Raw genomic sequence first — 16,781 nt, 5'->3', positions numbered from 1 at the left:
ATCAAGATATCACTTCTATAAAATGATTTTAAATACTACCAGTAGGTAACAGTGGTAGCCTCAGCCTGTTACAAAATCTTAATGGTATGCTGTATTGCAATGCGTTTTAATTAGCCTACAAGTAGCATATAGCAAATATTATCGATTTTTTCCTAGCCTCCATCACATTAACTGCTTCTTTCGCGCAACGCTTTTTGATCCAACGACCAACAGAAACCACTTTTGATGCTCTCGTTTTCATTTTTCATCACCACAATTACATTGTCTCTTCTTCAGCATTAATGCTTCGCATTCTTAAATGTTGGGAGATGTGTTAAGCTTCTCTAGTGTCGTCTGGCAACACTGAGATAGCGTTTTTCTTAAACTTGAAGTCTTGAAGATCAGAACTGACGATGCAGTATGCACTAGCACAGAGATGGGCAAACTACGGCCCGCGGGCCGCATGCGGCCCGTGACTACTTTCTGTGCGGCCCGCGAAAGCCTGAAGCAAATATATAATAAAATAATCCTAAAATTGCTTGAAAATTTTAATTACTACAATGACTTAATTAAACTTTTTCTTCCTATATTTCATCTTGATAAAATTAAATTATAGTCTTTTTGTCGCATTGTAGTAGTTTGTTTCCCTAGCCACATTGTGATCTTGCATGAATGGATGGCTAATATCAGTGCAGGGGTATCTAAAGAAGGGGATACGAAGGCTTTTATTACGTCTGACAATAGAAGGGCTTTTGTTTTTCGTAAATAATCTGCGTTTATCGTGAAACGACAATTGGCACCGATAGTGATTTAATAAATCTTGTTATGATAACTTGCATTGCACTCTTAGCATCAGGCCTGGATATTCACAGCATGCTCATGGTTGCTTGTTAATTCAACTACGGTACCCATATAGCCTACTTGCTTTACATCTAGCCTACTGCAAAGGCTTTGTTAAAAAAAAAACAGCTTACTGGTAACTTTTCAACTGTCTTTGTAAACAAGTATTCTTTAAATATGCTCTATGTAACATTTGCTAACTGTCTTCTGTAGCTCATTGTACCAGCTGCACTACAAAACCTTCTACGATTTTAAAAAGAACCACATGTTTAAAGCACTACAAACTGCCGCCCTGGTAGTGTCATGAGAATAAGGCAATCGCTGCGAGCCTTCGTATCCCCTTCTCTAGATATCCCTGTATCAGTGTCAAAAACAGCCGGTTACGTCACAATTGAAATTTCTGACTTCAGCCTGTCGCATCATGAGACTTTCTTTTTCGTTTTAGTTTTTCTGATTATCTTAATTCGCTCACAGATGTATTCTGTTTAATTCGCTCAAAGTGCGTCTGGCAAAGTGTTATCTTTGATGTGGATTGTATTCAAATAAATAATTGAGACAAACCTTTTTTATATCTTTTATGTAATACATGTACTGTATATAAAATCTCCGTTTCTTTCGTCACTTTAAAAATAAATAAAAGCTTGTGTTTTGACTATTTTAGATTTGACGTTTTGGCTTATAATCTTAATTGTGCTATACTGCGGCCCTCGGACCAATTCAGATTCTGAATGCGGCCCTCGAGATAAAAAGTTTGCCCACCCCTGCACTAGCATGTGCGAAATATATTTTCTGTTACATCTACTGACTACTGATCCCTGTTACCTTAGCAATTGAGGTTTTAGCTTTCGAGATATGGAACAGGGATCGTGCCAGAACAAAACTAGGTCAGAAAGCGAGGCAGACTCCGACTCAGCTCAGCAGCAGCCTAGAGCAGTTAGCTAACAGCTAAACTTGAAGTGCGTTGCAACTTGCAATGAATGGATTGCGATTGCACTTGCATTCTGCTTCTTCAAAGCCAAGTTTGAGCATTCTAGTTCAGTTTATTTTGTTTGTTTTGTCTAGGTCTACCAGTTGCTGAGATTTAGCCAGATTGGCCGATTTTGACCCGGCCAGATTGGCCGATTTTGACCGGCCCACGGCACCGGCCCACTGCTAGGGCGTCAATTGTGGACCAATCTCTACAAAACTTGGCAAGGTGTCATTTTGGACCACAATGCAGAGGTCTAAACAAAAAAAAGTCTAAAAAATAAAATTTAGTTTTTTTTTTGGGTCACCCTAGGCCTAAGGCCTACCGGTATACAACTATATTTGTCTACCAGCAGCTAATAGCTTAATGATTATATTCTTTCTATCGGAATAATTTAATAACTGTTTATCAATTGATCTAGCTAGGTCAGCTATCTCATTGTCAATGTTGTTTCTGTTAAGAGCTGATTTTGAAAGACTATCACTATATTGCTGAATGGGGAAATTGAATTTGAAAGCGTTTGTGGTTGTTGCAGGAGCTGCTGGCATTACAATCAGTAAGTAATAAAAACGTGAATTAAAGGAGGTTTCTTCCAATTTGTAGACTGATTTTCAGACCGCATAATTAACTAATAGGCTTACACAAACATCATTTAAATGTAAAAGTTAAAAAGTCCCATTGGATTAACTTTGTGTACAGTGGCATAAGCATACAGTACCTAGCCTATTTGCATAGCATTAACTTCAATGCTTTTTGTCATGGAAAAATATTATGGAAAAAATCAAACTCAGGAATATTTGTAGTTTATTGACAACATGTGATTGCTGGGCTTGTATCATTTGACTCGATCAGAATTGTTTTTAAGTACTTTTGTTTGCTTTACTAATTAATGTATACGGTATTGGATGAACATTGCAAGAGTAAATATATATCCAACCACCTTTAAACAAAATTTATTGAAAATTTTTAATGCAAAGAAATTTATTCTCACACTATACACACTATATATATATATATATATATATATTACTTTACTATATATATTTATTTATTATAGCCTACTTATATATATAGTCAGAAGATACTTCATTTTCTTGAAAATTTTTATTATTTAGGTGCTGCAATAGGATATTATTTGTATCGCAAACAACGTTCTAAGCTGAGTGATGATCCTGATGAAGGGATCGGAGATGTTGATTCAATAATATCTGATGGAGAAGTGAGTTATTATCATGTGACTATGCTTTTAATGTACAAAATTTTTGCATCTCTATGGGTAATTTTAGTAGGCCTACAGACTTTTTAAGTTAAAAAATATTCTTAAGACTCGTAACTTGATGAAACAAGAAAATGTGTACTGCTTCACAGGATCATGTTGACCAACTGATCATATCAATTATGTGTACTGTAATATTTTGTATGTATAAAATATACATACGTTTTTAATTAAAAAAAAGAAATCTTTAAGTAAATTGTATAAGCTGTCAAGCATTCATTTTGGTTTTCAAATTACAAATATGTATCATAATGTTTGCGTTGTTTCTATTAATATAGGGAAGTGTATTTGCTATTTTTATTTAACATATTATATACTTTCATTGTAATTCAAAGTTGCGTGTAGCCTACACTGTACAAGCTGCTCTAAACAAACCTGTTTTCAATGTTATGTTCAAAATTACTGATATGCTGCTTTGATGCTGAATCTTTGATTGTTCAACGATACTATTTTTCTGATAATGCCAGGTTCTTGTGATGTGTAGCCTACACTTACTTTGTTGCCACCAGCATCATATTTATGTACTCACCTGTGGACGTTGCTATTATAGCGACTCACCCGCAACAATTAGCACAAATCCACAATCAGTATTGCTGAAACTATTTTTGGTGGGGTTGTGCATTTTCAATTGTCGTAGTATATATATGTCATATATAAAGTATCAGTATTTAAATATAATTATTGTTCAATTGGAAATGGTATTATCTTGCCATTAACTTTCGAATCTTAGCGTAGACTTTTGTATGTTTTGTCTGCGTTGATAGCTCAGCTGGTTAAGCACTCGACTTCACAAATAAACAAACCGCACGACCAAGTAATGTTGGTTTGACTTTTGTAATGTGTGAGCTTGAGCAACAAATTTCAAGGACACCTCTCCATTCAGTGGCAACTAATGCATGGAATATGTCTCAGACAACAACAAGAGGAAACTTCACTCTGTCTATGTCGATGGCCGAGCTTGCGTCAGTTGTTTAAAGTATTTGCAAGTATGCTAACTGCCAGGATTAAGCTTGTAAAGAAGCTTTCCCAGTCCGAGGATAAAGTTTTCCACAATCAATGAATCTGACAATGTCAGGGGCTGACCTGCCTTTCCGTGGCAAGAATAATGCTTGAATCGGAGCCCTCATATTATGTATTTTTCACATAAGCATATGACCAGTAACTTTGCCATTTTTAATGATGTATATATAAAAATGTGATGAACTGTGTGATTCATATATTGTGTGTGGTAAATCATAAAAAATATTCTAAATATTTGTGATGCTGTTTTTATGCAGGTTGAAGGTGAACATTTGTCTAGAAATTCATCAAGCACCGCTCGTCTTGCATTGTCTGACACCACAGCTGTGGAAGTAACAGAAAATCATCATGATAGAATTACTTCCCAGAGCGAAATTGAAACCGATCGGGAAGTTTTGAATTTGCACATTGATCGCTCGATCTTGAAATCTATGAAAGTTTTAGTCTTCGGCCTTGATGGTAGTGGAAAAACTTGTATGTTGAATATATTGGCACATCAGCCAAGATCAAATGCGTACACACCAACTAATGGCTTCAACACTGTACAGATAGAAAAGGAAGATATATCTCTAAGCATCATGGAAGGTAGTATCGTACTTAATGTGTTTTGAATAGATTTTGATTTTATATTCCATATTGAAAGTGGCTGTTAAATCAAATATAGTTATTACTCTCTAAACCAGTGGTTCTTAACCGGGGGGGCGCGCCCCCCTAGGGGGGCGTGAAGCATCTCTCAGGGGGGGCGCGAGCTCTACAACAATTTCAATTTTTTTAAATTACTTTAATGTCCTAGGACCTATGCTGTTTGTCATATTTTGTATTTTATCTTATTTTATAGGCTGTGGCTATATTTACACTATATAGTGTAATAATAGCCTGAATAGTGTTGCCAGATAAGGAATTCTGCCCTAATTTGAGAAAAGTTTAAAGCTGATGAAAACAAAAACTTGTATTTTGGAAATTTTTTTTAGTCCTGGGAAGATCAAAACCCTAATCTTATTCCTAACTCTAACCCTTACCTTAACCCTTCCTAACTCTGGCAACACTTGATTGTGGAAAAATAGCCACTTCCTATTTTTATATTGTGTTCAGTAATTCTTGCTTTATTAGGCTAGTTAGACTAAAACTTTACAAAACTATTTTACAATGAACTCCTTCAGATGTATCAAATTTTCTCGACGCTGCTTCATTTTCACTTTTTTGTTCAAATTGCTTTTTTACAGTTTTATTAACATAATACAATTTGGGTAGAGAGGTAACTCTTTTAAACCATAAACAGACATAGCTCAGCAACAACACTACATTTAACATTATAAAAACAAAAAACAAAAAGCGAACGTTTTCGGCTAGTCATATAGCCCTTTTTTTAGTGTTTGTCAGTTTACGCCAGACCCAAGTATCAAATCCATTACCATTTATCTTGATTTCTACATCCAAAAAAGGTATAGTCTTCGTGGCTTTTTCTACAGTAAGGGCTATATGACTAGCCGAAAACGTTCGCTTTTTGTTTTTTGTTTTTATAATGTTAAATGTAGTGTTGTTGCTGAGCTATGTCTGTTTATGGTTATTAACATAATGCTCAATTGCTTTTTTACACTTTTATTTAATGCTTGATCACCTTATCAGGTCACATGAGTGCTTAGCTCAGTGGCCTATCCCCAGCCTAGTTGCAGTCAAGTGGTAGCCTACTATTCTTTGCATTTTCTGCTCTTGTTGCTATCAAGACTAAGTACAGAAACAGGCTGAGAGTCGAAGGAGACTTACGTTGTTCACTCTCTGGAGTTAAACCTCGCATTAAAAATCTAGTCGCTAAGAAGCAGTGTCAAGTATCTCACTGATGTGTACAATAAACAGACAAAGATGCATTTTTTTTTTGGTATGATAGTTATTTAAAATCTAGGGGGGCGCGAGGCACATGACCATTATTGAAGGGGGGCTTGATAGAAAAAAGGTTAAGAACCACTGCTCTAAACCCTTGACAGCCTAAAAGGAGGATCATCAGAAGGTCCTTATTCAAATCGAATTGAAAGTCACTGTTACATATAAAACCATAATACAGGCGTTCACTGCACTGGTGATGACACCACATATGCTTGAAATGGTGACGCCCTATGTACAGAACATATCTTTGCATGACCACACTGTATTTGACGGCTCTTGTTATAACAAGGGATCATTGTGATGTCTTGCTGTACTATTTCCCGATGCTATTGTTTTAGCTGTTTTTCAGTTCCACCACTATCGCATGCCAGAAGTGAAGACAGATTTAGTTTTTACTGTTAGTAATAACTGCATGGCATTGTAGAGCGTCGACAAATTAACAATAATACGCTAATAACATGACATTGCAGTTGGGGGCGGATTTGCGACCAGAAGTTATTGGAAAAACTTTACAAACGAAACGAGCTTGCTCATCTACCTCATAGATTCAGCTGACACAAAGCGATTTAAAGAAGCCAAGTTGGCATTAAGAGAAGTCTTGGATAACTCTGAATTAGATAATATTGACCTCCTGCTTGTAGCTAATAAACAGGTAAAATATGTAGCATTGTAGCCTACCATTTATTGCTTAGGTTTAAGGTCTTCCATGTATGGAAGAGGAAAGTGTGTAAAAATGGGTTAACTCGCTTTTGCCATTTTGTTGAGAGTTGTTACAATAAAGCGAAAGACTTTCGATAGACGGTTTAGTTTGTAAGGATCAAACTGTAAAATCAAGTAACAAATCAAGTAACTGTAAAATCAAGTAACAGATCGGCCACCCCCACTAGTGGGGAACAAACCGACGATGGATTATGATGATGATGAGTGTTACCAGTGTTACATATGTGTTAACAGTGTTACTGTAACACATATGGTTTTGTATAATCTTACTTGAGTACTCGCATATACTACAAAACTAATGAAACACTTTCGACTTCCCGGAGATCCTCAACATAAATTTATCAACATTAAAAGCTTCCACTCGAATAAATTATTTCGCATTTCCCTACCTGCTTGTAAGCACAACCGGGCAGGAACCCGACAAGCATGCAATTGCTTGTTTGTTGAAGGGCTGTTCTGTTTGATCTGAAATGCTGCAAGGTTTTCAATTTAAAACTCAGAATTCCTTCTACATATGTAAAGAAATGCATTCATTTTCCAAAATATTGTTTTACGGCGCCCAACATTAACTTGTTTGAGACTTTAGGCTTAGTGACTACTAGAATGCCCGTCTCTGATTCGCTCGTCGTGGGTTCGATACCCACTCGGGCCATACCAAAGTGGTACTGAATATTATTCCTACCTGGTACTCGGAAAAGGAATAGATTCAGGGTGATAAAGTATTCGGTTGCGCTTCTATGCGACTGACCTGCAATTGTCTGCTTATAAAAACATGAGAGCATTGTTATTATTATCTTTCGTTGATCGAGTTGGTTTATGTTGTGCTTTTCAAACGCATATCTTTTAGGATCTTGAGAATGCCTGTAAAGTTGGAAAAATCGTCTCTTCGAAATACCTTGATGAAATTTCAAAGAAATGCGTCTCCAACATCACCTTGTACAACACAACTTGCGTTTCACAGAGCGACGGATCCAACGAGGGCGATATGTTGATGAACATCATAATGGGCTTGCTCAAACAGCGACTGTGACTTCACAGAAGCCATTGCATCCGCCCGGTAGCGTGCCTTGTGCCGTAATACACACGGCGGCTTAAAAGTGCCAAGTATCATGATAATTTAATTTTCATACAGCGATGCAAATATACCAAGCAAATAACGGTATGTCCGATCACAATAATATTAGCTGAGGAATGCAGCGGGAATCGGGAAACGCGCGCATCTCAATCTGGTTCTGATACTCACTTTTTGTTGTAACAGAGCCTTCCCATATTTTAGCTTTACGTTTACGATCAAATTCACGCAATTGTACTGAATTAACACGGCGAGACTCGTAATATTCTTGATAGATTTAGAACTAATGAAATATGGATTGCACTTGATCGAATAATTGTATTTTTAAAAACCCCACAAGATGGCAGTGATAAGTAGTTAAGTGAACAACAAATATCCGCATCCTTTGCCTACCCGCATATAGATGTACTGTTATGTTGTTGGTACATGCCTTCCCGTTAGCCATTCATGGTTTCTATAAGATGGCAAGCCATATTTGTATGACGTATTGGGTGGTGCCAGGAGAGCCTTCATTTCCACGCGTAGATTCGTTATTTTATTTGGGGTGATGAAACTTTCTTGTTTCTCTATAGAAAGCTAATTGTTGCCAAACTGCATCGTTTACAAGTGGCGCCAGTTCCACCACTCACGAAGGAACGATGTTTTGCTGCTTTTTAAGTGCGATTATGAAATCTGGAATGAAGTCATTTATATAGAACCCATTTAACCAATCTTTATGGAGTCTGTTACCCAATTACCCATGCTTTTAGATGGCACCATTCCAGTGCTTTCTTTTTAATCACGAAAACGTTGTGATGACTGTAAAGTCAAAACAGACCTCAAATCTAAAATACCGAATAAGTTGTTTTGTGCTATATTTTATTGTGTACTATAATCAGCAACGAAACAACAGTTTTGCGTTTGCTGGAACAATAGATATAGGCTTTATCCAGGAGTTATAATAAATCACTTTTCCATTGGCTCTTTTTGAAGCTGTGATACATTTTTTCTTGAGTTACCTATGTACTTGTGAATACCTCCAAAGCAGATAGCTGTTTGATTTTGGTGTGTTCTTAACCATGGCCGTCCATAGGAGACCTGCAATGTAATGATTTTACACGGTTGTAGCATTTCGTTCAATTTCTTAAAAAATAGTGGAGGCTATGTTGTCTATTTATTTTTTATGTCCTTCGATTTCTTTTGATGATTTTTTAACAATGACATAACGGTTACAAGAAACAAGTTGCAGTAATATACAGTAGTTCTGACTTGCAACGAACTACGCTCAGTTTTTTGATAAATCATTTTTGCACATCATGTGTCTCTGCTCGTGGCTACCAAGCTAACAAAGTGCATCGTTTTGTATTAATTTATCGTCTGCTGACGATGGATCAGGGTAAGTTCGCATATTTTTATTTCTAAGTTTGGTATTATCACGAGAAATAAATTGTGACTCCGTAAGTGGTTGTTTTGTAGGCGTGGAATTACACGACGAATTTGAATCGATTTTAAATCAAAAAGTTTTACTCACTTTGAATGACGTCACTTGATTGTTTTCAGCTTTTGCATTTCGTACTTTGACCATCTTTCAGTGCTTGAAAATATATATTATGTTATCACCTGTGTTGCCTTGTGTTTGTTGGTGCAGGGACCAATCAATTAATCGATAGCGTTGGTACGAGACGACGTTGTAAACTCAATTCTGCCATCAGAGTATGACATGATTGCCCTCATGCGGAAACTTCTTGAAGAGCTTGCTCCGTTAACTCAGTGGTTGCGCGCTCGACTCAAGGTCAAGTGGCTCTCGAGTGTGCTGATATCAGTGGCGTAGCCAGAAAAAAAATTTGGTGGGGGCCAAATAGTTAATGAATTGAAGAGAACAACGAAGTGTTTGATTCACGACATCGCCACCTGATGTGTAGTGGCAGTATCCTGTTGGGTTAAGCAAGGGAAGCAATAAAGCTGGTGGGGGTTAGGGCGTGCCGAAGGCACGCGTATTCTTGGGGAGTCTGGGGGCATGCTCCCCCGGAAAATTTTTGCAAAATTGCACTCAAATAATGGATTATAGCGCTTTCTGGAAACACTTTCAGGGTAATATTTGTATGAAATATATAGACAGATAAACAGCTATTAACTTATTAAAGGTAGCTGTTACACACGAACGGGTAAAACTGCGGCTAAAATTAGAGAACACAAAAACCCAACAGAGTAAGCGATTCTAAAATTGCTTCCACAGATTGGTTAAAAGAAGAGTAAATCGCGTAAACTTTGCGCGATTTACGATTTGCAAAATTTATTGGTGTCTTTCTGTGTGTCTAAAAGAAGTCCTGGGGGGTGTTAAAAGCCAGATGTCTTGGAAAACGATATAAATTTATACAAATTATATTATATTTTCAACAAAGGGTTCAACTTCGGAACCCAAACTTTGAAAATTTGTGGGGGGCCATGGCCCCGTTCGCCCCCCCCCCCCCCTGGCTACGCCTATGTGCTGATTTCATGACTTCTCCCCATTTAGTGGCACCTAGTGAATGAATTACTCTCTCTTGGACTAGGCCTACTACCTTAACGCGGTGAGAGAGTTTCAGTGCCTCGATGACCTCTAGAGCTGTACTGGCAGGAGCATCTGCTCCTGGTAGGGTCACCCATGCCAGGTTGGTCGAAAGGTAGAGGCCAGACAAAACGTAGTCCCTCGACCAGGGCAGGAGAGCCCTCTAGTCCAGTAAGACTATTTCCTAGTGATGGTGTCACAAAATCAAACCACTCTCTTCCAACCTGCCATGAGCCAGCATGGAAGCAGTACGGCTCGTGAAATCACATGGAATAATATGTCAACCAATAGTATCGCAACTAAGAGGAGGCTACCTCCGGATCCTCGCATGTCGACCAGGAGGGCACATCAGCAGCCCCGGACTGATGTGACAGTTACGACCAGGGGTTTGCATCAGCAGCCTCGGACTGATGTAAGACAAGTGAACAGAGGAAACAAGAAGAAAAATAAACAAATTTTCAACCTATGCACAATTGCACATACAACCCAAGGACAATCAATGACTTAAACAGTCACGCACTTGAAACAATGTTCCATGAGCTCGAAAATGTGAATTGGGATGTGGTCGGCCTAGCTGAAACCAAAGTCATGAAAAGCCAAATTACAACTCATAACACCTCTAATCACAAACTGTTCCTATCAAGTAATGAAACCTCTCGATCTAACGGAGTCGGCTTCCTGGTACACAAATCCTATGCTCCCTTTGTGGAAGGATACCAACCTATATCTGACAGACTTGCTGTGTTACGTCTTCAAGGAAAATTCTCAAAACTAGTTCTCATACAGTGCTATTTCCCTACCTCATCCCACCGCGATGAGGAAGTCCATGAACTATATGACAAAATCCAAGCTATCATTGACAACGTACCAAAAAGAGATCACCTCTTCATTATGGGAGACTTCAACTGCAAACTAGGTCAACTACATAAAACATTCCCGTCATCAATTGGAAAACACAATCTGGCGACCGGAAATACAAGAGGCGAACTACTGGGCCAGTTCTGCGTAAAAAAACAACCTCCAAGTCACTAACACATGGTTCCAAAAGAAAAAGAAAATGTTGTTTACTTGGACCTCTCCTGATGGGAAGACAAAAAACCAAATAGACTTTATCCTATCACGCACCTCGTCTTCTAGACTAAACGTCCTGAACAGCTCTACCTTGAACACTCCCGACATATCAGACCACAGAATGATACGTACAAAATTCAGAATAAGCTTCTCATGGCCTCAGAAGCAGAAGCGGAAACCAATCCAGAGACCCCACCTTATGAAACAACAAGAAGTCGCTGAACACTTCCAAGTAAATTTACAAAACAGATATGCGACTTTACAGCAAATGACAGACCCAGAGTCCATTCAAGAAGCTATAACCGCAGGACTACGGAAGAATCAGAAGCTGTTCTTCCCAGAAATATGCACCAAGACCAACCGAACTGGATGTCGCAACAAACTAAAAAAGCCATCCAATCTAAACATAAAATTAGAAAACAACATGGATCCTCATCTACTCAATACAAAATCGCTAAATCTGAGTCGAAGAAGCTCGTGAAAAAAGACCAAATGAAGCAATTAGAAGATAAAATCGATGAACTCAACACTCTACCTCCACATAAAATCTATTATGCTGCCATAAAGAAACTTAAAACAAAACCTAAAAATATCAGTTGGGGAATTAAAGATGCAAAAGGAAACATCCTCACGAGCAAAAGCTGTATCCTCGAACGATGGGCAAAATTCTATGAAGAACTCTATCACGACAATCCGCAACAGATACTCATCGATGACTCTGCCTCTGACAAAATCCCATCTATTTTAAGAAGCGAAATATCTAATGCTATAAGAAACTTAAAGTATGACAAATCTCCCGGTATAGACGGCATTTACTCGGAATACCTCAAAGCAGGAGGCGAACCTCTAATCACAGCACTGCTTCATCTCTTCAATTCTATCTTAACAACGAAAAAGATACCCAGCAATTTTAAAGAAGCTCTAATAATTGTAATCTACAAGAAAGGCAATAGACTCGACTGCAGCAACTACCGTCCAATAAGTCTACTCAGTCATGTATACAAACTCTTTATCACTATCATTGCGGCACGCGTAAAAAATGACCTATATGCATCCCTCCCCCCTACACAAGCAGCCTACCAACCAGGAAGAGGAACAATCGAGCAAATCTTAGCGCTGGAACAAATCATAGAAAAGTCTATTGAATTCAACAATCCCGTTCATATCACCTTCATTGACTTCAAAAAAGCGTTTGACAGTGTTAAATTACCCTACCTTTGGCAACTTCTAGATAAAACTTCCATCAACAAAAAATACATCAACCTCTTGAAAGCAACGTACGACGACTCTAAAGCACTAATCAAAACAGACATCGGAACAACCAGACGAATTGATATTATAAAAGGTGTTAAGCAAGGAGATGTCTTGTCTGCTATCCTGTTTTGCATCGTAGCGGCTGCAATAATCTCAGAAACAGAAAATAAGTGTACAACTGGATTCACCATCGGCGGTCATGTAATATCCAACTTAAGCTACGCAGACGATATGGCCATTTTGAATAATTCTAAACTGAAAATGCAGGAATACCTAGATGCTCTGTCAAAAAATGCTGCTAAATTCGGCCTCCAAATAAATGTGTCCAAAACCAAATGTATGACAACCGACAAAACTAACAACACACTCAATCTCACTCTCTATGGAAAACAAATAGAACAAGTACCAGAATTCATATATCTTGGCCACCGACTATCCGCAACCAACGATGGAAAGACTGCAGTGCAACACCGAATTGGCTTAGGCTGGGCAGCATTTGAAAAGAACAAAAAGATTCTAACATCCAATAGACTCCCAATCAAACTGAAAGCAAAATTTTCAACACCTACGTTTTACCAGTCGTGCTGTACGGTCTAGAATGCGTAAATTGGACATCATCAACAATGAAAAAACTCACTACCTTCCAAAATCACAGCATGAGAAGCATGACCAACAAAAGGCTACTTGATCATACAAAAATAGAAGATCTTCTAACTATGACAAAACTACATCCAATTGCAGCAATAATAAAATCAAAAGTTTTAAAACTGTTCGGCCACACTAAAAGATCACAATTCGGAATCAGCAAAGTTTGCACAGAAGGCAAAGTAGAAGGAAAAAGAAAACGTGGCAGACAACCAAAACGATGGCAAGACAACATCCAATCATGGACCGGACTCCACTTGACGACACTGGGCGAGTTGGCTCAAAATCGCCACTCTTGGAAACAAATAACCCATGTTGATGCGCAATCTGCCGCAGGCGGAGATAACGACTGATGATGAGTGAATGAAATAGCTCGCAGATAACAACGCTTTAAGAATTCGAACCTTCATTCTGCCAAGCAATTTTATTTTTCATTGCTTGCGCAAAAATAAAATAAACGATAAAGTAAACACACGAATTTGGACGGTAGCTCCTAGCGTCATCCAGGGGCTTGGGTATGGGCCATGGCTATGACGTCAGCTCGTCTCCAGGTTTTGGGTATTTTTAGGTGGTGCAGACAGGAAGAGAGGAAAGCGTGCAGCCAAGATTTCAGTGCTTTGCCGTCGTAGATGACGAATTCTGAGGATATAATGGTCTGAACCTGGTGCTTTGCCTGGCTTTAGGATGTTTAGAGCATGCTGGAATTCTTCGAAGGTGAAGTCTCGGGATATATCTTGCTCAAGTGGTGTTGGAATCTTCCACAGTTCAGCAGTGGCGTATCCTGGTGGGTTGAGCAAGAGAAGCAATAAAACTCGTTGGGGATTAGAGCGTGCTATTTTAGGGAGGTCCAGGGGCATGCTCCCTGGAAGATTAGTTAAAAGAAACGTAAATCGCGTAAGCTTTGCGCTGCTTTTTTCCTTTGTTTTTTCGTATAGCAAAAACGAAAGCAAGGGATGCGATACGAATCTCTGCTTCCATAAGCTTCCAACTTTTTTAAATTAGCCTAAAGCCGAGCTGAAATCAATACGTGGGCAATAAAATCTGGCCTGAAAAGTTAACTTTTGCAACATGATGGGTCTATATGACCAGTCGTGATGATTGGCGATGTCATGGAATTTGTGGAAGAATGATGCAGGAAGGATCATGTGGTGCGATTTTCTTTAAGAAAAAACTTGCCAAGCAAGAAAAGCGATTAGCTCAGCTGGAGGAGGACAAGGCTCGCATCCGAGCATAGATGATGGATGATGAGCACCTTCACGTGGTCCTTCCTGTGAGTAGCCGAGTTCAATTACAAATGAAAGGGGGAAACGAAGCTCATCAACAAGTCAGAGAAAAAACTACATTCACGACGTTTCACATCGAAAACAGCCCTTTTCAGAGCATAGGCTACGATCGTACCAGCTGGGACAAAGACCGGAGAGAGGAGGATTCAGCAGGGGTCTTTCCGAATCCTTCAGCTGAACGTGGAAGGGCTCACGACTATAGCAAGCTTGACATTATAGAGCGGCTGGCCCACAAGTACAATGCAACCTAAGTTACCGTATTGATTCATTTGGATAACTACTGTCTTCTTAGAGCTACAATCGCAAAAGTAGGCCTATAACTTTGGTTAGCAACGCAAATTTTCGGTAGGATTCACGTAGAGCTAAGTTAAGGTCCCACTTCAAAATTGGTCGTCGGAAAAATAACTGAACTGAAAGTTCTCAGTCAATGGTACAATGAAGATGACAAGGAAAAAATCTCTGAGGCTAATTTCATCAACTATTTTTGCACGAGCGTCGTTATTTTGTAGCCTACTCAACTGTACGGTACATCAATAAGAAGTAGCATCTTCCCGTAAGTTCGGGGCTGAAGAAACAGACTGCAAACCATATCATCAACTATTATTGTTTCCGTTTTCCAAAAAATAAGCCGAAGATCTGCGTGTTTTGAAAAAGGTCTGACTCAGACAACAAAATTTGTCATTTTTACATTGATTCAACGTCTGCAGACGTTGAATCAATGTAAAAATGACGGATTTTGCCGTTTGGGGAATGATGAGGGAAGTGACTGGCCGCTTAGTGGGCCTCGACTATTAGTGTAGTCTGAAAAACTCCGATCAATCTGATCTAGACTGATAAAAGAATTTACAATCCCTCCAAGAAGCTCAAACAAAGATAACAACAATTTAATCTTTCCTGCAACAGACGAAATAAAAATTTTCTCTCTTTCCTAATTATTTTTAGCCAAAACGAAAACAAGCGATTCGTAGTCTCAGCTTCAACTTTTGCACGATATTTCGTTTATGGCCAACCTTACAACCTGCTTTGCCAAGGCTATTTTCGCTTACTAGTCTAATTAGTCTTAATGATTTGTATTTTAATAAATAGACATCGTGTATGAAGAAGTTCGTGACACACAAATCTCAAGACACAGCACAACTGTTATCCAGATATTCAAGCCTCAAAAAGCCAACAACTTCAAGCAGTGCCATCACCGCATGGCAGCGCCAAGCTTACTAACAATGAGATGAGAGTGAATGACGTATAGTTGACATACGTCATTTTCTTTTTCAACATTGACTAAGCGCAATGGCTTGAGGCATGCTGTTAGTGCTGTGGCATACGTACCCGCATGTAGCACCGTTAGCACTCGTTTTACGCGGATGTAGACTTGAGTTGTGAAAGTCTCAGTTGTTTGCTGTGTTCTTGTTTGTCAGTTCAGCGAAAATCGAAAGGTTTTGTTTTAAGGTCTTGATAGAAACCGGGCATAGCACTGTAAAGTCTAACTTTCAATCTGATAAAAGTAGAAGAAACCCGCTGCCGTCGTATAAAATACTTTAACTAAAGCAGTGCAGTTGAAAATTATTCTTGTGATATCGCATGTGGTTATACTTCATGATTACATTGTAAAAGTACTAAATGTAGTCCAGGTATTAAGTATTTGTCATTGGTTAACTTGACTAGAGGTTTGTACAGGAAGACAAAACAAAACTGCAATACGCACATTGCTCAAAACATTGATGTCAACGTGCTATAGTGTCAATGTTAAGTAGAATGTAGCCTAAGTAAAGAAGGGTCTCTACATTTTCCGTGTACTTGGTGTTGGGGCACCATGCCTCGGACTTTTTGTGAGTTATATGCTTAGATACTGCAGGTAGTGCTGTCAGACGTTAGCCAGCTAGGAAAGCTATCTTGTAAAACATTTTTCCAGCGTCTGCATTGGGTCAATACTCTCATCTGCAGACGTTGAATTAATGTAAAAAACGATTGATTTGCTGTTTGTGGAGAAAAAGAGATCGATGCCATTTATTTAGCGATTTTGCGTTGTTTGAATAACCAACTATTTTTGTTTTAATGGAGTGCTGTGTCCACTGCCTTGCGTCTACAATTACCAGTTTAATTTTCTTTTCACAGTAAACACATGCCAGTTTTCTTTTTACTGAACGGATTATTGCTCAGCCATGGAATCGGTTCTTTTTCCATTGATTCAACGTCTACAGATATTAAATCAGCACAAAAAGAGCCATATTTTGGCTAAGTGCTGACAC

At 38.6% G+C, this 16,781-nt stretch overlaps 2 protein-coding genes across 2 annotated transcripts; both read left to right on the top strand.

The window, feature by feature from the left end:
* Nucleotides 1-2,205: 2,205 nt before the first annotated feature.
* LOC145778604 (ADP-ribosylation factor 4-like) lies at nucleotides 2,206-9,353 on the top strand. Its single transcript, XM_082590129.1, has 5 exons — nucleotides 2,206-2,342; nucleotides 2,902-3,005; nucleotides 4,340-4,667; nucleotides 6,434-6,615; nucleotides 7,531-9,353. Exons 1-5 carry the CDS (start codon nucleotides 2,282-2,284, stop codon nucleotides 7,711-7,713), a joined length of 858 nt encoding a protein of 285 aa, XP_082446255.1. The 5' UTR covers nucleotides 2,206-2,281; the 3' UTR covers nucleotides 7,714-9,353.
* A 1,457-nt stretch (nucleotides 9,354-10,810) lies between these two features.
* LOC145778415 (uncharacterized) lies at nucleotides 10,811-14,486 on the top strand. The gene is made up of 3 exons (XM_082589894.1): nucleotides 10,811-11,287; nucleotides 11,603-12,543; nucleotides 14,342-14,486. The coding sequence occupies exons 1-3, from the start codon at nucleotides 10,811-10,813 to the stop codon at nucleotides 14,484-14,486; spliced, it is 1,563 nt and encodes a 520-aa protein (XP_082446020.1).
* Nucleotides 14,487-16,781: the final 2,295 nt, after the last annotated feature.

Source organism: Aplidium turbinatum, chromosome 10 (assembly GCF_918807975.1).
Source record: "Aplidium turbinatum chromosome 10, kaAplTurb1.1, whole genome shotgun sequence".
Taxonomy (NCBI): Eukaryota; Metazoa; Chordata; class Ascidiacea; order Aplousobranchia; family Polyclinidae; genus Aplidium; species Aplidium turbinatum.
This window is presented reverse-complemented; position numbering and strand designations above follow the sequence as displayed.

What these genes read in the sequence shown, in the direction of transcription:
- LOC145778604 (XM_082590129.1), top strand. Translation starts at nt 2,282, where the DNA reads ATGGGGAAATTGAATTTGAAAGCGTTTGTGGTTGTTGCAGGAGCTGCT. An exon ending in ATCTCTAAGCATCATGGAAG is followed by an intron (nt 4,668 to 6,433) that starts GTAGTATCGTAC and finishes ATGACATTGCAG; the next exon opens with TTGGGGGCGGATTTGCGACC. An exon ending in TGCTTGTAGCTAATAAACAG is followed by an intron (nt 6,616 to 7,530) that starts GTAAAATATGTA and finishes CATATCTTTTAG; the next exon opens with GATCTTGAGAATGCCTGTAA.
- LOC145778415 (XM_082589894.1), top strand. Translation starts at nt 10,811, where the DNA reads ATGTTCCATGAGCTCGAAAATGTGAATTGGGATGTGGTCGGCCTAGCT. An exon ending in AACTACTGGGCCAGTTCTGC is followed by an intron (nt 11,288 to 11,602) that starts GTAAAAAAACAA and finishes TTTACAAAACAG; the next exon opens with ATATGCGACTTTACAGCAAA. An exon ending in TTCATTGACTTCAAAAAAGC is followed by an intron (nt 12,544 to 14,341) that starts GTTTGACAGTGT and finishes CTATATGACCAG; the next exon opens with TCGTGATGATTGGCGATGTC.